General features: G+C 49.2%; 1 protein-coding gene across 1 annotated transcript; it reads left to right on the top strand.

Moving 5' to 3' along the window:
• Positions 1-1,167: 1,167 nt before the first annotated feature.
• On the top strand, positions 1,168-25,277 carry SLC16A6 (solute carrier family 16 member 6; the record flags this gene model as incomplete). The annotated part of the gene is made up of 6 exons (XM_080712844.1): positions 1,168-1,199; positions 12,016-12,254; positions 17,592-17,735; positions 20,565-20,693; positions 22,227-23,039; positions 25,024-25,277. The coding sequence occupies exons 2-6, from the start codon at positions 12,023-12,025 to the stop codon at positions 25,275-25,277; spliced, it is 1,572 nt and encodes a 523-aa protein (XP_080568970.1). The 5' UTR covers positions 1,168-1,199; positions 12,016-12,022.
• Positions 25,278-26,182: the final 905 nt, after the last annotated feature.

Here is a 26,182-nt window from a genome sequence, read left to right as displayed (position 1 = left end):
GGGCTTCCAGGAACCCCAGTACCCCCCCCCAAAAAAAAGATTTCTGACAAGGCGTGGCCTTGATCAAACCTAAATAACGACAGGAACTACTACTGTATCAGGGCTTGTCCCCGTGCAAGTCACAGATGCACACTTTTAAAGGGAGCCCTGGGACTTCAGGAATACCACCCTATTCCCGCTCCACAGATTTGGAAATTAACCCTTTGGACCCCTAAGTCCCTGCATAGCGTCTCTGCAGCACCCCGGTTGCGCAGGGCCAGATCACTGGGCACCAAAGCACCTGATCCCCGCCGCCCCCACACCGGAGCCGGTGCGCAGAAAAGACCGCCTCTAACTCCACGGACCCGGCTCCCCAGATCGGACTTGTATTAAAATTCAGAGCGCCGGCTCCTCCCGGTGGCGACCCTCCGCGCACACTCTAAAACAAGGCTCCGGAGTTCGACATCAAAACCACATTCCCTACGTGCCCACGCCCGCGGGCCCCCCCCCCCCCCCGCTGGCCCGGGGCGCTGAGGTCGGGACGCGGGGCCAAGTTTGCGCCCCCCGGGGCGGTGCGGCGCCGCGCTCTCCCGCACGGGCTTTGTCCCGAGCCCGGCTTCTCGGGCATCATCCGCTGAGCTCCAGTGACCTTGGGGCGCAGGCCCGGGCGGGGGGCGCGGGCCGAGACCCCCCCCCCCGGGGCGCGGCCGGGCGCTGCACCTGTGCGGGCGGAGGCGGGGATGCTGACTCAGCGCGCTCGCCCCGGGGCCGGGTCGGCTCTCCCGGCGCCCCCGGGAGGGGGCCGGCGAGGGTGCGTGGAATTAGGGGCGGTGGGCGCCGCGGCCGGAACTCCGCGCGGGGTGCGCGCTCAAACTGGAAGGAACCTGTTCTGCCCGGGGCGGGCGGAGCCGGCGCGCGGGACCGCTCGGGCGCGCGCCCCCGTCCCCGCAGACACCCCGGGGGCGCGGGGGCTGCCGGCGCGGGGGCGGCGGGGCCGGGAGCGCGCGCCCGGGCGCAGGCGGCCCGCACCCCGCCGCCGGGTGCCCGGGACCCCGGGCGCGGGCGGGCTACCTCCCGTGACCCCCGGCGGGCGGCGGGGCGCGTGCCCGGGTCCACGTGGGCCGGCGCGCGCGCGCCAGGCCGGCCCCCTCCTCGGCGGCGCTCGCAGCACATGGTCGGCGCGGCGCGCCCCCGAGGCCGGCGGAGACCGGCTGCAGCCGGTACAGGATCGGAGCGGGCGGCGGGCGTGGCGCGGGCGGGCGGGGGCCGGGGCCCCCGGGCTCCGGGGCCCGAGCCAACCCGGCCGGACTCGGGCCCGCGCCCTAAGGGGTTAAACCGCGCCGGGTTCCCGGGCGGCTTATAAGGAGGGGGAGGCCGGCCTCCGCCTGGTCGGGAGCCGCCGGGGTTTTCCTCTTTCCTTCTAACTTGGTGAGTTGGTGTTACGATTTTACACGTTTAAAAGTTGGGTGGTGGGGAGGGCTGGGTGGGTGGCCTTTTAGGGCGCACCTGGCTTCCGGGGCCTCTCGGGGGCGGGCGGGGGAGGCAGACTTTGCATTCTGGACGTTTTGGAGAGGTTTTTGCATTCTGGACGTTTTGGGGAGGTTTTTGCATTTTGGACGTTTTGGGGAGGTTTTTGCATTTTGGACGTTTTGGGGAGGTTTTTGCATTTTGGACGTTTTGGAGAGGTTTTTGTTTTTTGGGTTTTTTTTTTTTTTCCCCAAAAGAGGGGTTCTGACAGTTGGGAATACCCAAGGCCACCAGGATGACGCGCTCTCGCCAGAAACCCACCCGGTAGATTTGGGGTCCGGGTGGAACACCCAAAGGTTGCCTTGGCCTTTGGGTGTCCCCCGGCCCGGGTGCGGGGTTCCCGGCCGGCCCGCACGAAGTTGCCCGCGCGCCCCAGAGCGAAATGCCAGCGGCGCCCGGGTGCCCAGGCTCGCGCGCGGGCAGAGCGCCCCGGCGCCGTCCGACCCCCGCACCCCCCGTGGCCGCGGTCGGGGCGGAGCCGGGAGACCGCACCTGGACGGCCGGAGCTGTCAGCGCAACTTCAGCCCCCGGGCTGCGGACTGCAGCCAGCGCTGGAGTGGCCCGGCGGTCCGCAGCCCGGGGGGATGGTTTGGCAACAGAAATAGGGTCTTTGTCCCCCTCCGCACCTTTGGGGGCTCTTGCCTCTCCCCTTACGTTTCAACAGACAGGTAAAGAAGTTTGTGAGGAGGTATCATGAAAAGTGTCACCCAACGCGTGGGGCGTCAGTCTTAGGAAAAGCTCCCGGGAGCCGGCGGGGGTCCAGCACTTGCAACTCAACCTGGAAGCCGGCTTTGTTAGCGCAGCAGCGAGACTCACTACCAGCTCCTTTGGAAGAAGGCTTCTACCTGGGATGGGGGTTTCTGAAGTGATCCTACTATTTGGGCAAATTGTAATCAATAGGATGGCTGTCTTGTTGCAAAAAAAAAAAAAGCCAAATGCTTATGCCGAATTATTTTTTTTTTTAAGTGGTACTGGAGGTTGAACCCAGGGGTATTCTACCTCCGGGTTACACCCCCGGCTACCCTTGTTTCTTGTTCTGAAATAACGTCTTACTAAATTGCTAAGAGCTTCACTACATTGCCGAGGCTGTCCTTCCTGGAACTTGCCATCACGCCTACTGTCTCAGCTTCTCAAGTAATGAGACTAAAGGCATGGACCACTTGGGATGCCTCTTCCCCTGTCTCAAGCACTATTTTGTGGCGGGGGGGGGGGGTCAACGATGCACTCCGATGATTAGTACAGTAGAAATACCTCTTTTCATAATTAAGGGAAGGGCATCCAAGATAGAAACTGACTGTATGTAAATAAACAATGTAGCCAAGTGGAAAACTCCTATCTTAATGAGTACCACTAGCCCTGAGTTTTCCTTCTGTGGCTTCCAAAACCGGACTTTTCCTCAGTGGAACTCCTGAGGAGGACACTTAAATTAGGGGCTCCGGTTTCAAGGGCATGGTGAGCTGGTTGAATCCAATGATTCACCGCTGTGGCGGCGACCTTCCAGGTTAGGTTTGGGGGTTCTGTAGCATACAGCATTAAAATGAATGCCATCCAGATACGGACTGGTTTGGACAGCGAAGGCAAGAGGGCGGTTGTCAGATCTGGTCTCCAGGGTTTAAGAACGGGGATGTGGTGTGGGTCTGCTCTGAAGCAGCTGTGCCACTGGCTACCTCCAAGGCCTGGACAGTTACTCCAGACCCTGGACTAACTCACACTCCGATAGCCTAGAATCTAATATTGTTACATCCTCAGGACAAGTCTTTTCTCAACAAACCAATTCAGTGAAATATTCCAGGTAGAGTCCATTTTCAAGCCTTAGCAGCATACCCACTTATTTAAGGGGTCGCTTCTTTTCTGGATTTTCTTCTTTTCTTTTGGTACTGGGAATTGAAAAGCATTATGCCTCCAAGCTATACCCTGAGGCCTGTTTTATTTTCTAGATTGAAACAGGATCTCACTAAGTTACTAAGGATCTTCCTAAGCCGCTGAGATGGAGCCTCCTGTCTCAACCTCCCAGTACTGGGATTACAGGAGTGTAGCTTTCCCCACCCCCTCACTCTGCCACTGAGCTGACATCCCCAACTCTTGTAGTTTTTTTTTTTATTTTAATTTTTTATTTTGAGACAGTGTCTCGCTAAATTGCCCTGGTTGGTTTCAAACTTAGCGATCTTCCTGCCTCAGCTTCCTGAGTTGCTGGGGTTACTGACATATGCCGTTGTTACCAGGTTTTCTAATTTCTTTTTTTTTCTAGGAAGGGGTAGGGGGAGAGGCATCCAAGATAGACACTGACAGTATGTATATATATATATATATATATATATATATATATATATATATATATATTATAAACAGTGTAGCCAAGTAGAAAGATTCCTATTTATCCTCTCTCTCCTCCCTCCCTTTCTCTCCCTCTCTCCACTTATATTTTTTTTTCTTTAAACTGGGAATTGAACTCAGGCATTCTACCAATCAGCTACACTCCCAGTTCTTTTTATTTTTTACTTTGAAACAGGGTCTCACCTAATGAGTCCCCTGTGGCCTTGAACTTCCAATCCTCTTGTTTCAGACTCCCAAGTACTAGGGTTATAGGTGTATGCCACTGGGCTCAGCTACTCTTTTTTTTTTTTTTTTTTTTTAAATAAAGATACACTTGGAGCCGGGCGTGGTGGCGCACGCTCGTAACCCCAGTAACCCCAGTACTCGGGAGGCTGAGACAGGAGGATCGCGCAGGTTTGAAGCCAGCCTCAGCTGCTTAGTGAGGCTCTCGGCAACTTAGACCCTGTCTCCAAATAAAATATAAAATGGGCTGGGGGTGTAGCCCAGAGGTAGAAAGCCACTGGATTCTATTCCCAGACCACAAAAAAAAAAGAAAAAAAGATACTTAGAGCAAGCATGGTGGTGCACAAGGGTAATTCCAGTATTCGCGAGGCTGAGACAGGATAGCAGGTTTGAGGCCAGCCTCGGCAATTTAGTGAGACCCTGTTTCAAAACAAACGAAAAATAAATAAATAAAAAGGGCTGAGTGTAGCTGGGATATAGAACGACCCTGGGCTCCATCCCCAGTTCCAAAAAAAGAGAGAGATTTAGGTGACCAAGTGCTGCTAGGAAACGCTCCAAACTGCCCAGCGTGTTTTACCATTATCCTTCCTCCAGAACCTGGGGTGTGGGGAACTTAGCCACCAGGAGTCCCCCGTTAGAAGGAGATTTTCATGGCCAGAAAGTGCCTGCAACTGCAAGTCTAATCCCAGTTTCTACCGCTGATGAAATCTGGGGATTAAGTAATTTCAGCCAATTAGTGGTAAACAGAAATCCTGCTATTGCCTGCGGGCTTCAAGAAGGTGACCCGCCCTGGGCCTTGCTTTCAAAGGAGGGAGGCAGGATGGGAGGGAAGACGCTGCCAAAGGTCTGTGGTCCGTATCTAGTTGGGTCCCTTTGTCGGGGGGCACTGGAAATCAAGAAATGAGGAGGCCCACCCAGGACGGCAGGATCACTTAGCCGGCTTGACCAGTTCAATCCACACACACGGCCAACGAATGTCCCTTCTCATCACATTAGCCACAAAACCAGACCCACAGGTAATTTTTGTATTCTAGAATTTGTCGAGAAGCCACGTGGGGGTGGTGCATACCTATAATCCCAGGACTTGGGAGGCTGAGACTGGAGGAACGCAGATTTTTTTTTTTTTTTTTTTTTTTTGTGGTACTGAGGGTGGAACCCAGGGGCTTTTCTACCCCCGGGCTATACTTCCAGACCTAGTTTATACTTTATTTGAAAACAGGGTCTCACTAAGTTGCTGAGAGCCTCACTAAGAGCCGAGGCTGGCTTGGAACCTGCGCGATCCTCCTGTCTTAGCCTCCCAAGCATGGGGATTACAAGCGTGGGCCACCAGGCCCCGCTAGGATCGCAGGTTTGAGACAGCCTCAGTAAGTAGTGAGACTCATCAACCTAGCAAGACCCTGTTTCCATGTAAGAATAAAATGCAGCTGGGGATGTAGCTCAGAGGTAGAATTTTCCTGGGTTTAATACCCAGTACCCAGTACCACAGGAAAAAAAATGCAAGTAATAGAATTTGTGGCATGTTCTTTTTTTTTTTTTTTTTTTTTTTTTTGGTGGTACTGGGGTTCCTGGAAGCCCTTGTACCTCCGGGCTACACTCCCAGACCTATTTTTACATTTTTATTTGGAAACAGGGTCTCCTAAGCCAGGGCGCATGGCTGGCTTCGAACCTGCGCGATCCTCCTGTCTCTGCCTCCCAAGCGCGGGGATTACAGGCGTGCGCCACCACGCCCGGCTCTAGTGGCATGTTCTAAGTAACCACCTTCAACAGTTAGGTCTCAGAAGCCGGGCATGGTGGCGCACGCTCAGAATCCCAGTACTAGGGAGGCTGAGACAGAAGGATCGCGGGTTGGCAGACAGCCTCAGCTACTTAGCTAGGCCCTCTGCAACTTAAGTGAAACCTTGTTTAAAAATAAAGAATAAAAAAATAGGGCTGGGGTGTAGTTCAGAGGTAGAATGTCCCTGGGTTCCACCGTCAGTACTGAAAAAAAAAAAAAAGTCCTCAGTTGCTTTGTCTTTAAAGTCACTTTTGTTTTTCTGAATGAATGAGAAGGAGAGTCCAGGGGAGGGTTAATGCTGCAGCCAGGCACTTCCTCATTCAATGTCTGTTTTATCAGGAAGGAGCCGCACATTGCTTTGGGATTACTCCCCAACTCCGATTTGCTCAGTAAGCTTTAACTGAGCACATACCCTGCACCAGACCCGTGCCGGGCACTGGGCTGCCGGGAGCAGCTGACTGCCGCGCGGTTCCTGCTGCGTGAGGTCTTCTGTACAAAGTGCAGACACTCTTACTTTATCTGAGCTTTAGAAGCCAGATTACTCTGTTAGTAGGCTATAGTGTGGTCTGATCTGCAAGGCTAGAGGTAACAGGAAATAAGATGTAGGATGGAAAAGGAATAAACTTTGGAGTAGGGGTGGGCTAGGGTACCATTACTTTTTTTTTTTTCTTTTTGGTGGTACTGGGGGTAGAACCCAGAGGCTTTCTACCTCCGGGCTATACTCCCAGACCTTTTTTATATTTTATTTGGAAACAGGGTCTCCCTAAGTTGCTGGAAGCCTCACTGAGTCGCTGAGGCAGGCTTTGAACCCGTGCGATCCTCCTGTCTCAGCCTCCCAAGCGCGGGGATTACAAGTGTGCGCCACCACGCCCGGCTTACCATTTACTTTTATGATGACCTCAGTAAGAAAAAAAGCCAGCTTCTGTCCTCAAACCCAAGAATGTAGATGAAAGTTCTATAGGTAGCACAGACACAAAGCAGTTAAAAAAAAAAAAAAAAAAAGGCTGGTTGTGTATAAGGGGCTTGGAAAGTAAATAGAAATTGGGTCCACTATCTTTTTTTTTTTTTTTTTTTTTGTGGTACTGGGATTCCTGGAAACCCGGGTTACACTCCCAGACCTATTTCTTATATTTTTATTTGGAAACAGGGTCTCTTAAGCCAGGGTGGCTGGCTTCGAACCTGCGGGATCCTCCTGTCTCCGCCTCCCAAGCACGGGGATTACAAGCGTGCGCCACCACGCCCGGCGGGTCCACTGTCTTCTAAGCAGCTGTCATACACAGATCAGGTCTAACGTGCACCTCTGTTTGCAAGAACCTCCTAACATTTGCTCTCTCCTGCCTCAGTGTCCTTGGGACACCCACCAGATTTGGCCGGACAGGTCACGTGATTACTAGAACTCAGTGCTAATTTCAAAAGGTTAACTGTTGGCCAGGCATGCTGTTACTTGGGAGGCTGAGACAGGAAGATTGCAGGATTGAGGTCAGCCTCAGCAACTTAGTGAGGCTCTCAGCAAATAAGCAAGACCTCGTTGCCAAATAAAAAATATAAAAGGCTAGGGGTGTTGCTCAGGGATAGAACGCTCCTGTGTTCAATTTTTAGCAGCATAAAAAGAAAAAAAGCCAGGCATGGTGGCATACACTTGTAATCCTAGTACTTGGGAGGCTGAGACGGGAGGCTTACCAATTTGAAGACAGCCTCAGCAAGTAGTGAGACTCCCATCGACCTAGTGAGACCCTGTTTCAAAATAGAAATAAAAGCCGGGCGTGGTAGCGCACGCTTACAATCCCAGCACTCGGGAGGCTGAGACCAGAGGATCACGGTTCATGGACAGCCTCAGCTACTTAGTGAGACCCTCTGCAACTTACTGAGACCCTGTTTCAAAATAAAGAATAAAAAATAGGGCAGGGGATGTAGCACAGAGGTCAAATGCCCCTGGGTTCCATCCCCAAACCTGCAAAATAAAAAAATAAAAAAAATAAAAAAATAGGGCTGAAGGTGTAGCTCGGAGGTGGAATGGCCCTGGGCTCAAACCCCAGTACTGCAGGAAAAAGGAAAAAAAAACTGGATGAAGCCTTAGCAATTCTCCAGTCCAACCGTCTCATCTGACTAAAGAGGAAGTCAGGCCCAGAGAGGGGGAAAGCCCATCTCTGGGTCATACAGTTTAAGTGGTCAAACAGTTTAAGATCTCTTTACGCACAAGAGGTCAAGAGCTTTTATCTTAGACCAAAATAAAAAAAGACTTTCTCACAATCTCTATAAAACACGTCTCTCCCTGACCTTAAAAACCCTGCTCTGTGGCAGATGCCTGCAATCCCAGTACTTAGGAGGCTGAGACCAGAAGAATGCTCGTGGGGTCAGTCCGAGTGCCCCCCAACACGCACACACAGTGCTGCTCTCTAATCTTAGCAAAACCCCTGGTTGGGGCAGGGTCAGGAGATTTAATTTTGGATAATTTTTGATCAATTCCCTTCACTTCTCTGGGGTTCCATTTTCCTATTTTGCAGAATGAGTAGGATTTTCCCAAAGAAGCTGAACAGGATGAGACCTGCTTCCCTCTCCGTTTCAGCATGCATTTATTCTCACCCCAGTAGGGAGAGGGGGACTGCAGGTTGACCCCAACCTCACCTGTAGTTTTTTTGTTTTGTTTTGTTTTTTGGTGTGTGTAGGTCTGGGGATGGAACCCAGGGGCATTCGACCTCCGAGCTACACCCCCTGCCCTATTTTTTATTATTTATTTTGAAACCGGGCCTCACTAAGTAGCTGAGGCTGTCCGTGAACCGCGATCCTCCTGCCTCAGCCCCCCGAATGCTGGGATTACAAGCGTGCGCCACCACGCCCGGCTCTCACCTGTGTTTTCAACGTAGGGCAGAGGAAGAGGAAGATGAGCAGCTGTCAACATAACTAAAAAGTTGGGCCGGCCCAGAGCCCTCCAATGATGCTAGGTGAACGCAGCTCACGGCAAAACTGCAGTCCAGTTCCCTCGTTCGATGCCAGCGGTGAACACCGTGGTGACTGTAGGATGAGCTCGGCCTGTCTCTCTAGGACCTTTACGAGATTTTACCCCAGTATGTTTCTGTTCAAGTTGGTCCTGAGCCCTGCACTAAGTCTAAGCCCTTATGGGCACCCCGCTGTGCCCAAATCACCTTCGATTTAGCAGCCCCTTCGTCCTGACTGCTCATCAGAAACGTGCTGAGCGCTGGGAGGACGCGGCTGAAAGGTTTCAGATAGGATGCTTTATCATCAACAACAAATCACCTCTCCACCTTTGCACAGAGTATGTCTACAGTGAAAGCAGAGGGCCCGGCACCTAGTAGGTACTTCGTTGGGGAAAAGAAATAAAAGCTGTGTAGGGGGTAATGGCGAGTTCAAGGCACCAGATTGACAAAGGAGCGAAATGCGTAAGATAAGCCACGCCCCATCCTTCAGGGGTAACCTGTCACGTGAAGACGGCACCTGAGCTGGAGCGGGTTGAGGGGGACCCGGTAGGGCAGGGCCCTGGAGCCAGCTGCACAGCGGGCAGCGTATGGCCAAAGCAAAGGGGCTGAAACCAGAGGGCCACAAGGAGCCCCTCAGAACTGGATAAAGCGAGGCCACCAAGATAGGCCGGAGTCTACTTAGCCTCCTAAATCATAAGCCCAGTGCCGTTCTCCAGCAGCCTCTCCTGGAGCAAGTCTTAGGAAAGGCTGATGGAGGGGTGCGGTGAAGGCCTCACTTGCTGGAGGGCTCCTGGCTCCATTTTAATGAATAGCTTTCCCTATCAGGGTGACCATTCTGGAGCCGCTCAGCCGGCATCCTGAGCTGTCTCACTGCCCGGCCACCTCTCTGTTTGCTCTCAGGCACGACACATCCACAGACAGGGCCTCTGCTGCAGAGAGTACGGGCTTCTTAAGGCATCATACACCCTATTTCCCTCAGCCAAATATTTAATAACACCAAAGTATAAAAAGCAGAGTACAGTCTTTCCCAGGTACTGGGCTAATGCGGGAACAGTGGTAGCTATCACTGGGATGGATGATACTCAGCAGGGTCAGATTCATTACTGTTTAAAGGTTTGGATTTTTTTTTGTTTTTTGTTTTTTTTTTTCTCGGGTCTGGGGATGGAACCCAGGGGCATTGACCTCCGAGCTATACCCCCCTGCCCTATTTTTTATTCTTTATTTTGAAACCGGGTCTCACTGAGTTGCCGAGGGCCTCACTAAGTAGCTGAGGCTGTCCGTGAACCGCGATTCTCCGGTTTCAGCCTCCAGAATGCTGGGATTACAAGCGTGCGCCACCATGCTCGGCCTAAAGCTTTATTTATTTCTTTATTTATATTGCAGTACTGGGGATGTACCAGGAGCATCCTACCTCTGAACTACACCCCTAGCTTTTTTTTTTTTTACTTTAAAATAAGGCCTCCCTAGGTTGCTGGAAGTCTTGGTACATTGCTCAGGCTGTTCTTGAGCCTGTGCTCCTCCTGTCTCAGCCTTCCACGTAATGAGATTATAGGCGTGCACCACCACGCCGGGGCTGTTTAAGGTTGGCAGAGTAAATACAGGGTATTAGATCTTAGGATCAGAAATCGCAAGTCAACTGCTTAGATGAGCTTTTAACCTTTTATTTTCCAGTTGGCCTCCATTCCAATAAAACACTTGCCTTAGTAACTTGGCTATAACTTATGTCTACTAGACAGACATGCATGCACCCTGGAAACTCACCTATATGCAACTATATAGTTATAATGTTTTCTCAAGCTTGAGGTTGGCTGCCAGGAGGAGCTACAGTTCACTGGGCGTGTTGGTGCGGGCCTGTAATCCTAGAACTTGGGAGGCTGAGATGAGGATTGCAGGTTCGAGGCCAGCCTGTACAATTTAGCAAGACCCTTAGCAACTTAGCGAGACCTGTTTCAAAATTAAATAAATAAATAATAAATAAATTTCAAAATAAATAAATAAATATGGCCAGGGGTATAGCTCAGAAGTAGAACACCCCTGAATTCAATCTTCAGTACCAAGAAATACTCCCCCCCACCCCACCCCCCGCGGGTCTGGGGATGGAACCTAGGGGCATTCGACCTCCGACCTACACCCCCTGCCCTATTTTTTTTTCCTTTGTTTTGAAACAGGGTCTCACTGAGTTGCAGAGGGCATAAGTAGCTGAGGCTGTCCGCGAACTACAATCCTCTGGTCTCAGCCTCCCGATGCTGGGATTACAAACATGTGCCACCATACCCGGCAAAATACATATTTTTAAAAAGGAAGAGCTGTATTTATTATTATAGATATCATAAATTTAACAGTGGTTTGAAAGCAAATGTAACTGCAGAGAGTTTGCAGTATTCACAAGGTACAGCCCAATGAATAAAACTAAAGTTAGAACTGGGTGTGGTGGCGCATGCTTGTAATCCCAGCATTTATGGGAGGCTAAGACAGGAGGATCACAAGTTTGAGGACAGCCTCAGCTGCTTAGTGAGGCCCTCTGCAATTTAGTGAGACCCTGTTTCAAAATTAATAATAAAAAATAGGGCTCGGGATGCAGCTCGGAGGTAGAATGCCCCTGGGCTCCATCCCCAGTACCATAAATAAATAAATAAATAAATAAATAAATAAGACTTAAATTAGACAGGTATGGGGGTGCACGCCTATAATCCCAGTACTTGGGAGGCTGAGATAGGAGGATCACAGGTTGAGAACACCCTAACACCCTAAGCTACTTAGAGAGGCCCCCTGCTATTTAGTGAGACGTGTGTGTTACTGGGGATTGAATCCAGGGGCATTCTATGTCTGAGCTACACCCCAGCCCTTTTTATTTTGAAACTGGGTCTCACCAAATTGCTGAGAGTCTAAGTTGTTGAGGCTGGCCCCGAACCTGTGACCCCCTGTCTCAGCCTCACAAGTACCGAGATTACAGTTATGCACCTCCACTACCAGCCCGCTCTGCTTCTTCCTTTCTTTTCCCACTTGACTGTCACTGGGAAATCTTACTTCCAAGTTCTCTGTGGGCCCACATAGATTTCAAAACAGATAAACAGACCTATATGAAATTGCCCAACAAATACACTCAACATGACTTAAGTATTTAATAACCCAAGAAAAACATGGTAAGGAGCTCTTATCTGTTAGGTTTGCAAAAGAGCGTTAGGATCATCCATCCTCGTGCTGTTGCGGGTCTGATTTTTTCTTCCCATTGTTTCATTTCAGATTAAGAATGACCCAAAAGAACTCGAAGCTTTGCTCCAGAACCAGTGTGTATGCTCAAGTGCCTGACGGAGGATGGGGCTGGGTAATAGCTGTGTCTTTCTTCTTTGTCGAAGTCTTTTCCTACGGCATCATCAAGTCATTCGGCGTCTTCTTTAATGACCTAATGAACAGTTTTGATGAATCCAACAGCAGGATCTCGTGGATAATATCAATATGCGTGTTTGTGTTAACGTTTACAGGTCAGTACAGCGCTCTGCCCAACCGTGACATGAATGCCCGCCTGTTACTGGCCCAGCGAAGGGTCAGTACTCGGGTTTGTGATGTCTTCCCCTGTGGGTCCCTTGGTCCTTTCTAGCCTCCATAATGATAATTCGGTTTTCAGAGGGTTTAGGGTTGGCCAGAAACAACAGACACTGAAAAATAAAACTAAGTCAGGCGTGGTGGTGCACGCTAGTAATCACAGTACTTGGGAGGCTGAGACGGGAGGATCACAGTTTCGAGGACAGCCTCGGCTACTTAGACTCTGTTTCAGCCTCAGCAACTTAGCTAGGCCCTCTGCAACTTAGACTCTTCAAAGTAAAGAATAAAAAATAGAGCTGGGGTGCAGCTTCGAGGTAGAATGCCCCGGGTTCCATCCCCAGTACCACAAAAAATGGCCTTACCTGCCAACCTTGACTGCCATCAGGCTAACAAGTGTATTAAACACCGACTGTCCACACGCTCTCAGGAGTCAGTAGAGACCTTTGAGGGTAGCAGTAAACCCCAGTGCTCTGAGGATGTATACTGCCATTAGATAAAGAAGCAGATCCGGGCGTGGTGGCGCACGCGTGTAAACCCGGCTTTCAGGAAGCCGAGACTGGAGGATCGCGGACAGCCTCAGCTACCTAGCGAGGCACTTCGCAACTCAAGTGAGACCCTGTTTCAAAGATAAAACTAGGCTGGGCGTGGTGGCGCACGCTTGTAATCCCCGCATTTGGGAGGTGGAGACAGGAGGATCGCGCAGGTTCGAAGCCAGCCGAGCTGGCGTAAGAGACCCTGTTTCCAAATAAAAATATAAAGTAGGTCTGGGAGTGTAGCCCGGAGGTAGAAGGCTCCTGGGTTCCATCCCCAGTACCACCAAAATAAAAAATAGAGCTGGGGGTAGTGCTCGGAGGTAGAATGCCCTGCCCCTGGGTTCCAGCCCCAGTACCACCAAAAAAAAAAAAAAAAAACAGCAGCAGCAGATGCTTGTCATCCCAGTACTTGGGAGGCTGAGACAGGAGGATGGCAGATTCGTGGCCAGCCTCAGCTAGTGAGGCTGTCCGCAACTTAGTGAGACCCTGTTTCAAAATAAAATAATGAAATAGGGCTAGGAGTATATCTTGGAGGCAGAATGCCCCAGGGTTCCACCCCAGTATTACCCCCTCAAAGAAAGGCTAAAGAAGCAACACCAAGCTGGGCGTGGTGCATGCCCGAAATCCCAGCAACTCAGAAGGGGAGGCAGGGCAGGACTGCAAATGTTAAGTCCAGCCTGGGCAACTTAGTGGGGACCCTGGTCTCAAAATTGGAAATATTAAAAGGGCCGAGGGATGTAGCTCAGTGGAATGGCATCTAGAGTTCAATCCTCAGTACCACACAACACACAAAACACTGTCCAAAAGTATTCAGCATACGGGGTGGCGTGCAGCTGCAATTCATCCCAGGACTTGGGAAGGCGAGACGGGAGGATCACAGGTTCGCAGCCAGCCTCAGCGATTTAGCAAGGCTCTCGGCAACTCAGTGAGGCCCTGTTTCAAAATTAAAAAATAAAATAGCACCAGGGGTGGGGGGTAGTTTGGAGGTAGAATGCTCCAGAGGTCAATCCCCGGTGTCTCTCTTCTCCTTCTCTTCTCTTTTCTCTTTCCTCTCCTCCTTTCTTCCTCTCTCTCTCTCTCTCTCTCTCTCTCTCACACACACACACACACACACACACACACACACACACGGTACTCAGTATAAAGGCCCTGCTCTCACAAAAGCCCACCTCTGAACCTTGCTCCGTTGCGGACCCGGCTATCAGCACCTAAGGTTTTGGAGGGATCCGTCAGGCCCAAACCATGACACAAAGGCATCCTCACTGCTCATTACTGTGCAACGCTGTCAGATCCAATCGCATGTTTTATGTGTGTGTATGTGGAGGTGGAACCTCCAGGCTACACCCCCAGACATATATATATATATATATATATATATATATGTATATAATTTTTTTTTTTTTTGGTGGTACTGGGGTTCCTGGAAGCCCTTGTACCTCCGGGCTACACTCCCAGACCTATTTTTACATTTTTATTTGGAAACAGGGTCTCCTTAGCCAGCGCGCGAGGCTGGCTTCGAACCTGCGCGATCTTCCTGTCTCTGCCTCCCAAGCGCGGGGATGACAAGCGTGAGCCACCACGCCCGGCTGACCTATTTTCTATTTTACTTGGAAACAGGGTCTGAGTTGCTGAGAGCGTCACTAAAGTTGCTAAGGCTGGCTTCGAACCTGCGGTCCTCCCATCTTAGCCTCCCAGATACTGGGAATACCAGGGTTGGCGTTATTTTTTTTACAGGAGAGTTTTTACTTGGTCCTGTACAGGCCTACTTGGAACACAGGCGCTAAATTTTACACATGCACCTGTCAGAGGTGAGGCTGAGCTTTCCTGAGAGAACAGAGCTGTGGAACTCACCTTAGAAAGCCATCAAGGCTGTGCATACAACTATTATCTCTGTAGTTATTGTTGGAGTTAAAGTCCTTTTTTGTGTGTGTGGTACCGGGGATTGAACCCATGGGGCGCTCTACCTCTGAGCTACATGCCCAGCCCTTTTGACTTTTTTGTATTGAAACGGTCTCGCTAGGTTGCTGAGACTGGCCTCGAACCTACGATCCTCCTGTCTTAGCCCCAAATACTGGGATTGCATGCGTGCACCCTGATGCCTGGTTATTACTTTCTATGTTATCTCTTATAAGTTTCCTAAGGTAGATTCTAGTTTTCGTTTAATTATTAAGATACTTAGTATACAAACTGTGGAATGCTTACTTATTCAGGACATTATTTATTTTATTTTATTTTATTTTGCGGGTCTAGAGATGGAACCCAGGGTATTCAACCTCCGAGCTACACCCCCTGTCCTATTTTTTATTCTTTATTTTGAAACAGGGTCCCACTAAGTTGCAGAGGGCCTCACTAAGTAGCTGAGGATGTCCGCGAACTGCGATTCTCTGGTCTCAGCCTCCCGAATGCTGGGATTACAAGTGTGCGCCACCACGCCCAGCTCAGGAAGATAATTCAAATGAATTGGAACCAAAATTTTGGCCTGAAGCTGGGCACGGTGGCACACACCTGTAATCCCAGTACTTGGGAGGCTGAGGCAGGAGGATCACAGATTCCAGGATAGCCTTAGCAAGTAAATAAGATTCTCAACAACCTAGCAAGACACTGTTTCAAAATAAAAATAAAATAGGGCTGGGGGTGTAGCTCAGAGTTAGAATGCCCCTGGATTTCATCCTCAGTATCACGCACACACACAAAAAATCATTTGATAATCTAAATGAAAATGTAAAACCTTAAGTTTAAACTATTTTATAAGCAGAGACAACAATGTACTCAGAGTTTCCCGTTAATACGACTGGGCCAGAAAGTAACACTAAATGATATTATATACCTTATTAAGACTTTGAACCAACCTACTGGCTCAAAATGATAGTAGAGTGGGGATTGGTGGCGCACGCCTGTAACCTCAGTATTTGGGAGGCTGAGACAGGAGGATCCCAGTTTTGAAACAAGCATAGGCAATTTATCTAGACCCTGGCAAGATCCTGTCTCAAAACAAAAAAACAAGCTGGGCATGGTGGCACACACCTGTAAATCCAGTACTTGGATGGCTGAGGCTGGAGGATCAGCCTCAAGCAAGGAGTGGATTCTCATCAACCTAGTAAGATCCTGTTTCAAAATAAAAATAAAATAGGGCTGGGACTGTAGCTCGGAGGTAGAATGCCACACCAGATACACAAAAGTACACAGTGGTTTCATTGTTACCTATGTTCAATATTAGTTGGTATTTTAATGCCCAGCATTGTAGGTATGGATGGACTACCCTTAACGAAACTGAATCCCCCCTTTTTTTGCAGTACTGGGGACGGAACCCATAGGCATTCTACCTCTGAGCTACACCCCCAGCCTTATTTTTTATTCCTTATTTTGAGACAGGGTCTCACTAAGTTGCAGAGGACCTCACAAGGTAGCTGAGGCTGACCACGAACCGTGATCCTCCTGTCTCAGCCTCCCAAGTACTGGGATTACAAGTGTGCACCACCCTGCCCCTTCTGTTCAGGAGGTTCCTCTGTGACCCTGCTCTCAGTGCTCTGCTGATCTCAGTGTACTCAGGTCAACATGAAGCAATATATACCTAGGAGACGAATTTGCCAGATGTAAATGCCCCAGGGGACAAAGCGTACCTGAGCCAGGCAAGCGAGGAGTTGTCAGCCACTCCGAACACCTGTCCCGCCATCCCATCCTGGTGTGAAGGACTGAGCATGCGCCATTTCATAGAAGCACTTAACTCCAAATGGGGTGTTTTAAAAAAGTGTAAAGAGCCGGGCGTGGTGGCGCACGCTTGTAATCCCTGCACTTGGGAGGCGGAGACAGGAGGATCGCGCAGGTTCGAAGCCAGCCTCTCTGGCTTAAGAGACCCTGTTTCCAAATAATAGATATAAAATAGGTCTGGGAGTGTAGCCCAGAGGTAGAAGGGCTTCCAAGAACCCCAGTACCACCAAAATAAATAAATAAATAAATATATTTTTTTTAAAGTGTAAAGAGCCAGGCGCAGCGGCACATGCCTGTAATGAAGGGGAGACAGGAGGATTACAGGTTCAAAGCCAGCCTCAGCAGCTTAGTGAAACTCTGTTTCAAAATTTAAAAAATATAAAGTAGGGCTGGGGGTGTAGATCAGAGGTAGAATGCCCCAGGTTCAATCCCCAGTACTAAAAAAAAAAAAAAAAAAAAAAAAAAAAAGTGTCTATAGGGGGAAAATGACTCAAGCAATCAAGGAAAATCAGTTTTTATTACAGAATCACAAATGCAAGTAAGTCTAATTTTGTAGATGCTTATGGTGAGCCAAGATCTTTCATCTAAAAATATAGATGTAAGTTTTACATTTACTCTGGTCTCAATCAGTGTCTGTCTGCCTCTCTCTCTCTCTCTCTCTCCTCTCTCTCTCTCTCTCTCTCTCTCTCTCTCTCTCTCTCTCTCTCTCTCCTCTCTCCTCTCTCTCTCTCTCCTCTCTCTCTCTCTCCCCGCGCTAGGGATGAAACCCAGGGCCTCACACTGCATGATGGCAAGCACTCTACCCCTGAGCTGCACCGCAGCCCCTTGCCCTTCTCATTAAAGAACCCAGCGAATCTTGTCTAATTTGAATGAATACTTAAGTGGTTTCTAAACTGATCTCCGTGGCCACTGCACGAAATGTAATACGCGTTTGACGGCGCCCTGCCAGGTTGCCGTCAGGAGGAAGGAATCCTCCGGACGCCATGGCTTCGGCCTCTAGACTTAGCGCATCTCTCTCTGTTCTCCCCCTCGCAGCTCCCCTCTCCACAGTCCTCAGCAATCGCTTTGGACACCGCCTGGTGGTGATGTCCGGGGGGCTGCTGGTCAGCACGGGCATGGTGGCCGCCTCCTTCGCACAGAATGTTTACCACATGTATGTCACCATCGGGGTCATCTCGGGTGAGTGTCCTTCTGCCCCAGGGTTCTCTAGGTGCTCTGAAGAACAGGAAGGGGAGGGCGGGAATTAAACCCAAACCCTCGCTCTTTTTCTTTCTTCTTTAAAATAATATTTGAAGCCGGGTGTGGTGGCGCACACTTGTAATCCCAGCATTAGGGAGGCTGAGACCGGAGGATCGTGGTTCGCCAATAGCCTCAGCTACTTAGTGAGGCCCTTTGCAACTCAGTGAGACCCAGTTTCAAAATAAAGAATAAAAATAGGGCAGGGGCTGTAGCTCGGAGGTAGAATGCCCCTGGGTTCCATCCCCAGACCCGCAAAAAAAATAAAATAATATTTGAGAGCCGGGTGTGGTGGCACATGCTTGCAATCCCCACGCTTGGGAGGCTGAGACAGGAGGATCACACAGGTTCGAAGCCAGCCTCAGCTACTTAGTGAGGCTCTCAGCAACTTAGTGAGACCCTGTTTCCAAATAAAGTATAAAATAGGTCTGGAAGTATAACCTGGAAGTAGAAAGCCTCTGGGTTTCACCCCAGTACCACCAAAAAAATAAAAATTTGAGAGCCAGGAGTGGTGGCACACGCCTGTAATCCCCGAGCTTGGGAAGCAGAGACAGGAAGATTGTTTAGGTTTGAAGCCAGCCATGCTGGCTTAAGAGACCCTATTTCCAAATAAAAAGTATAAAATTAGGTCTGGGAGTGTAGCCCGGAGGTAGAAGGGTTTCCAGGAACCTCAGTACCACCAAATAATAATAATAATAATAAAAATAATAATATTTGACATCAGTGATTTTAAAGTTTTGGCCAATATAGATTTCAGGGGATAGAGAAATCTGTTCTCAGGGACCCAAGAGTTTTCATTTTCGTGTGTGTGTGTGTGTGTGTGTGTGTGTGTGTGTGTGTGTGTGTGTATGGGTCTGGGGATGGAACCCAGGGCATTCTACCTATGAGCTATATCCCCTGCATCATTATTATTATTATTATTATTATTATTATTATTATGTGTGTGGCTCTGGGGATGGAACCCAGGGGCATTCAACCTCCAAGCTACACCCCCTTCCCTATTTTTTATTCTTTATTTTGAACCAGGGTCTCACTAGATTGTGGAGGGCCTAAGTAGCTGAGGCTGGCCACAAACTGCGATCCTCCAGTGGTGGCGCACGCTTGTAATCCCAGCATTCAGGAGGCTGAGACAGGATGATCGTGGTTCACAGACAGCCTCAGCTACTTAGCGAGGCCCTTTGCAACTCAGTGAGACCCTGTTTCAAAATAAAGAATAAAAATAAGGCTGGGGGTGTAGCTTGGTGGTAGAATGCCCCTGAGTTCCATCCCCAGTACCCCCCCAAAAAAAAAGTTATTTACCAATGATGTTGGGTATGGTGGCACACATCTGTAATCCCAGCTCCTTGGGAGGCTGAGGCAGGAGGGTCATGGGTTTGAGGCCAGCATAGGTAACTAAGCAAGGCCCTGTCTCAAAGTTTAAAAGTTATTTTAAAAAGGCTGGTGATGTAGCTCAGTGTTAGCGCATTCCTAGACTCAATTCTAAGTACTTAAAAAAAATTACCAATGATGAAGATATTTTCTGTTTTTCTCTACTTTGTAGCCAAAATACATCATTTTCACAGTGACAGGCTTCAGGTTTTTTTTAAGCCAGTAATCCTCAAATCAGGGCCTGAGGAGCCAGGGACATAAGGGAGGCCTAGTGTGTTGGAATTATCCTTGGGGGCCTAAGAAGACAGTTTTCCTTTAAGAGGAACCCATGCATTTGCTCATGGATGACATATATGTGGTTGGTTAGATTTGCATAGTTTTTAATATAGTTCTGCATCTGCCAAAAGACTTCTAAATATAGTCATATAAAAACTATATTCAAGCTGGGCTCATGCCTATAAATCTCAGTACTTGAGAAGCTGAGACAGGAGGATCACATCTTCAAGGCCAGCTTCAGCAACTTGATGAGACCCTAGGCAATTTAGTGAGACCTGTTTCAAAATAAAAAGGTCTAGGGGTATAGTTGAGAGGTAGAATGCCCCCCGGGTCCAATCTCCAATACCAAAACAAAAAAAAATCTTATTTAATAACAGTTTTGTCTATTATGAATTATATAAACTTGAAAAGAGGTACAAAAAAGTCAATCAAAACCAACAAATAAAAAACGGTTTATAAGCTGGGTGTGGTGGCACACGTTTGTAATCCCAGTACTTAGGAAGCTGAGACAGGAGGTCCCGGATTCGCAGCCAGCCTCAAGCTACTTCATGAGGCCCTCCGCAACTTAGTAAGGCCCTGTTTCGAAATAAAGAAAAAAATAGGGCTGGGGGTATAACTCAGAGGTAGAATGCCTGGGTTCCATCCCCAGTACTGCAAAAAAAAGAGAGAGAGAGAGAAGAAAGAAAGAAAGAGAGAGAAAGAAAGGAAGGAGGCAGGGAGGGAGGGAGGAAATGGTTTATATACAAGTAGCATCTCAAGACAACTGTTGTGACCTATCCACACTCTGTGCATGTGGGCGCATACGCATCACAGAGGGGTTGAACCCCAGGGACACTCCACCTCAGAACTCCATCCCCAGCTCTTTATTTTGAGACAGGTCGCCCAGGCTGGCCTCCAACTTGCAATCCTCATGCTGTGGCCTCCCGACTGGCTGGGATGCTAGGAGGGCCTGCGCCCTGTGCCCGGCGGACCTTGGGGGCCATCTCTCCTTGTGACGTACCCTTTCCCCACAGTGAATGGCCTGGCGCCCAGACGGAAGCTCCTGAAGACAAGAGCCCAGACCCTCCGTGCGCCTCCCGGGTCCGTCAGCGCGTGGTTTTCACGGTCATTTCTGGTTTCTGCTCACAGGTTTGGGCTACTGCTTTAGTTTTCTCCCGACGGTCACCATCCTGTCGCAGTACTTTGAAAGAAGACGCTCAGTAGTCACGGCGGTTGCTTCTACGGGAGAATGTTTTGCTGTGTTTGCTTTTGCACCAGGTAGGTGGATGACAGTGTGTACATACGTGTGTGTGTGTGTGTGTGTGTGTGTGTGTGTGTATTTTTTGTGTGTGTGTGGTACTGGGGTTTCTGGAAGCCCTTCTACCTCCGGGCTACACTCCCAGACCTATTTTTACATTTTTATTTGGAAACAGGGTCTCCTAAGCCAGCGCGCGTGGCTGGCTTCGAACCTGCGCGATCCTCCTGTCTCCGCCTCCCAAGCGCGGGGATTACAAGCGTGCGCCACTACGCCCGGCATGTGTATATTTTAATATATATGAGTGTATATATATTTTTACATATATATGTAAAGTGTGTGTGTGTGTGTGTGTGTGTATGTGTTGTGGTGCTGGGGGTTGAACCCTGGGAGTCTCTACCACTGAGCTATATCTGAGCTACATCCCCAGCCCTTTTCATGTTTTGAGACAAGAGTCTCCGTTTATTTCTTATTTAATTCATTACTCCTAAGGATTGAATGAATGGCTGAATAATGATACAGGCTCAGTGATTGGTAAATCTTTTTTTCTCTTTTTTTTTTTTTTTTTTTTTTTTTAGTTCTAGGGATGGAACCCAGGGGTGCTTTACCTCGGAAGTACACTCCCAGCCCCATTTTATTTTTTATTTGGACAGGGTCTCACTAAGTTACTGAGAATCTCAGGAAGTTGATGAGGCTGGCCTCGAACCTGTGATCCTCCTGAATCGGTTTCACAAATATTGAGATTATAGGCAGGTGCCACCATGCTTGGCTAGTAAATTCTTTTTGTAAAAGGCTAGATAGTAAAATAATTTAGGCTTTTTGGATTATAGAGTCTCACAAAGACCCAGTTTTGCTGCCACGACACAAGAGCACCGCAGTCTCTGAGAATGTGGCCGGGTCCACTCCAGCTTTATTAACAGAAACAGGCGGCGAGTAGGCCTCGGCCTGCAGGCCGCCATTTGCCAAACCTTGTCATAGGCCACAAACTTATCTCACTTCTTATGCTTCTACCTGGAAAAGAGAACCATCCAGAGTCCCTTTGGAGAGCCGAGGTAAACAGTTATATATATTATGTGCGTGTGTGTATATAAAATAACTATTATACACATTTTCTTGTTAATTCAAAATACGCACCAAAACCTAGAATAAACAATAGTTTGGTTTGCCTGCATTCATGCTGCTGAGTACATTTTTACAAAAATTATTACTAAATCTACATTCCAGCCAGGTGTGGTGGTGCACTGCTTACAACCCCAGTACTTGGGAGGCTGAGACAGGAGGATGGCAGGCATAAGGCCAGCCTCACGAATTTAGCGAGGCCCTCAGCGACTTAGCAAGACTCTGTTTCAAACCACAAAAAAACAGAAGGGCTGGGGTGTAGCTCAGAGGTAAAATGCCCCTGAATACACACACACACACACACACACACACACACACACACACACACACAGAAAAAAATCTATGTTCCTGTTTGCTCCGGCTTTTGTCCTGCGGGTCCAGCGTCTGGAGTTGCATTCTTGACCTAGACGTCCTTTCTCTTGGCTTCTGTGTTGAAGCCATCACAGCTCTCAAGGAGGGCATCGGCTGGAGACACAGCCTCTTCTTCGTGGGCCTCCTGCAGCTGAACATCGTGGTCTGCGGGGCCCTGCTGAGACCGATCATCATCCGCGGGCCGGGGTCCCCGAAAACCGTCACCCACGAAAGCCGAAAGGAAGTACAGTACATGCTCGAGAACGAGAAGACGCGGACCTCGATTGACTCCATCGACTCAGGAGTAGAGATCACTACCTCACCGAAAAACGTGCCTAGTCAGCCCCAGGCGGAGCCCGAGCCCGCGGCCGACCCGCAGCAGCAGGCCCTGGCCAGGCCCGGGCGCCGCGAGCGCAGGGGCCCGCTCCTGGACTTTTCCATCCTCAAGGAGAGGAGTTTCATCTGCTACTCGCTGTTCGGCCTCTTCGCCACGCTGGGCTTCTTTGCGCCTTCCCTGTACATCATCCCCCTGGGCCTCAGCCTGGGCATCGACCCCGACCGCTCGGCTTTCTTGCTGTCCACCATGGCGATCGCCGAAGTCTTCGGGAGAATCGGCGCCGGGGTCGTCCTCAACAAAGAGCCCATCCGCAAGGTCTACATCGAGCTGGTCTGCGTCGTCCTGCTCACCGTGTCCCTGTTTGCCTTCACTTTTGCTACCGAGTTCTGGGGTCTCATGTGCTGCAGCGTGTTTTTTGGGTGCATGGTGGGGACGGTCGGGGGCACCCACATCCCGCTGCTCGCCGAGGACGACGTGGTGGGAATTGAGAAGATGTCCTCTGCAGCCGGCGTCTACGTCTTCATCCAGAGCGTCGCAGGGCTGGCAGGCCCGCCCCTCGCAGGTAAACGCGCGGCTACCCCCGTCAGCTTTGCCCCTGTGAGCTTTGCCCCGCCAGCGCCCGCTTTCGGGTTCCAGTCTTAATTTGAAGAGCTGCCGTGTCTACCTGGCTGCTAGCAATCAGGACTCGCCTGACCTCACCCTCTGGAAATGGAAGGTACTTAGGAGTCAGGACAGGACGTTAGTGACCAAGTCAGGATTTCAGCTTGTGTCTGCGAGTCCAGGTTGCCCCTGGCAGTTTCTCTCTGTCATAGGCCTGGTCTAATGCTACCAGGGAACCTACGACTCTGGGACCTTTATGACCCATCTGACTTCTGGAATAACGGAACTAAGGGGCTTCTGTAGGTCATTTTCCCTTCTGAGGAAGGGTGTCTTGGAATTGAGTAATTTGTAGCACTTGGCAAATACTTGTTAGCCAGCACAGAGTCTAGTTGGAGGGGCACAGGTACATTTTATATCTTATTTATTTATTTATTTATTTTTGGTGGTACTGGGGGTGGTACCCAGAGGCTTCCTACCTCCGGGCTATACTCCCAGACCTATTTTCTATTTTATTTGGAAACAGGGTCTCACTAAGTTGCTGAGAGCCTCACTCAGTAGCTGAGGCTGGCTTTGAACCCGTGCGATCCTCCTGTCTCAGCCTCCCAAGAGCTGGGATTACAAGCGTGCGCCACCGCGCCTGGCCTACATTTTATATCTTAGATATATCTTTAAATTTATTTTGATTAGAAATCTTATCCCCCATTAAAAGATACTAAGGTAACTGGGCATGGTAGTGCACACCTGTAGTTCCACGGGAGACTGGCGCAGGAGAATCACAGGTCGAGGCCACCCTCAACAACAGCAAAACCTAGAGCAACTTAGTAAGACCCTAATCCAAGATTTAAAGAAATCAGAAGGGCTGGGGGTGTAGCTTGGAGGCAGAACATCCCTGGGCTTAACACCCAGAGTTCCACAAAAATAAGTATGTAAATACTACTAAAGTAGCTGGGCATGGTGGCGCACGCCTGTAATCGCAGTACTCGGAGGCTGAGATAGGATTCACAGCCGGTCTCAGCTACTTAGGCCCTCTGCAACTTAGTGAGACCCTGTTTTGAAATAAAGAATTAAATAGGGCTGGAAGTGTAGCTCAGAAGTAAAATGCCTCTGGGTTCAATACCCAGTACTACACACACACAAATATAAAATAATAATACTATTAAAGTGAACCCAAGTGAAAATTAGTTAGTTCTTTCCTTAAGAATCTGGCATTTTCAAAGAAATATGCATCTACCTGACCCATATTTTAGCCTCCCTAATTATATAAAATTAGCCCATGAAGAGCAGGTTAGCAACTTAGCTTTCTCAGGTGCTGAGTATGCTGTGTGTTCATTTGATATATTTCTTTTCTCCAGTCTAATTAAGATTTCTGCCTTTGACATTAGAAGAGAAAAAAAAAAGCAGGCCAGGTGTGGTGACACAGCCCATAATCCCAGTACTTGGGAGACTGAGAAAGGAGGATCACAGGTTCAAGGCTAGCCTCAGCAACTTAGTGAGATAATCTCAGCAACCTACTAAGACCCTTTTTTTTTTCCCCGGTACTGGGGATAGAACCCATGGGCTTTTTTTGGGGGGAGGGGGCAGGTCTGGGGATGGAGCCCAGAGGCATTCAACCTCCGAGCTACACCCCCTGCCCAATTTTTTATTCTTTATTTTGAAATAGGGCCTCACTGAGTTGCAAAGGGCCTCACTAAGTAGCTGAGACTGTCCACAAGCCCAGATCCTCCTGTCTCGGCCTCCCGAATGCTGGGATTACAAACGTGCGACACCACGCCCAGCTCTAAGACCTTGTTTAAAAATTAAAAAAGGGTTAGGGATGTAGATAGAATGCCCCTGGATTAAATACACTAACACGTAGCAGACAAAGAAATGGAAGTAGACGGGAGCCTAGGAGAGGGGGGGTTCCTGTGCAGTCCGCCACGTCGCTGACCGCTTCTGCTTCCCCCCAGGTCTGCTGGTGGACCAGAGCAAGATCTACAGCCGGGCCTTCTACTCCTGCGCCGCCGGCATGGCCGTGGCCGCCGTGTGCCTCGCCCTGGTGAGGCCGTGTAAGACGGGACTGTGCCAGCGTCGCCCTCACTCAGGTGAGACAAAGGCAGAGAGCCGGCGGGGGAAGGCATTACAAGACATACCCGAAGACTTTCTGGAGATGGACCTTGGGAAAAACGAGCACAGAGTCCACGCAAAGACGGAACCGGTCTAAGGAACACGCTTCCATATACCCGCAGCCACGGCGGCGCCTAGGGAGGGAGGAGCCGACCACTTGACTCCGCTTTCAGAACCGCATTGTAAAAGGGAATGTATACGTCGTGAACAGCACTACAGCATCTTTTTTTTTTTTTTCCTTTTTGCTCTTTTTTTTTTTTTTTTTTTAAAGCCAAAACAAATCAACTTCTCTTCCATATAGCAATCCGGCTCTACTCACTAGCAACGCAAAGGTAACAGAAGGCCTCTGATTCACATTCCAGTATCAAAATACTGGTGTGAGCTTGCAGAGAGGTTTTAAGAGCTCGCACCTGTGATCAACGACTAGCTTATAAAACGACGTCTAGCCCAGGTCATTGAGTGAGAACTGCCCATTCCGAAAGAGAAAAGGAGTCGTTTAAAAATTTTCTAACTGAATTGGTTTTTACGCAACTTTAAAAAATACCGAGGTTTCCATTCACAAATTAAGGACTCTGATTTTTCCAGATATCGCATAGAAATGACAGTTTAAGACCAAACATTTAACTAGTAAGCAAAATAAATAAATTAATTAATTAAAGATAGGTAGAACTTGAACTTTCTAAATGTGAAGATTACCACTTCACTGATGGATGGCCAGTCATCACCAAAAGCATTTCAACAGAGAATATACTAAATTGCATTCAAAATATGTTTCCTTTTGCTTTTAGTTATTCAGAATTATGTGATTATAGTGTCTTTAATTTAAACCACTATTTATTATTAAGTTATTCTATGACAACGTTATCAAAAGAAATAAAAGATAATGAGACAGCAGCAGCATCTCTTACCTCCTCCCTGCGACCCTTAAAACGCCTCAAAGAAATCCTTCTTGCAAAGTCTCTCTCGGGAAAGGCCGAGCTGTAATGATTCTCCCATCTGGCG

Source organism: Muscardinus avellanarius (genome assembly GCF_963383645.1).
Source record: "Muscardinus avellanarius genome assembly, chromosome: 16".
In the NCBI taxonomy this organism is placed as follows: domain Eukaryota; kingdom Metazoa; phylum Chordata; class Mammalia; order Rodentia; family Gliridae; genus Muscardinus; species Muscardinus avellanarius.
The sequence above is the reverse complement of the archived record's forward strand: the minus strand, read 5'-3'. Positions and strand labels throughout refer to the sequence as shown.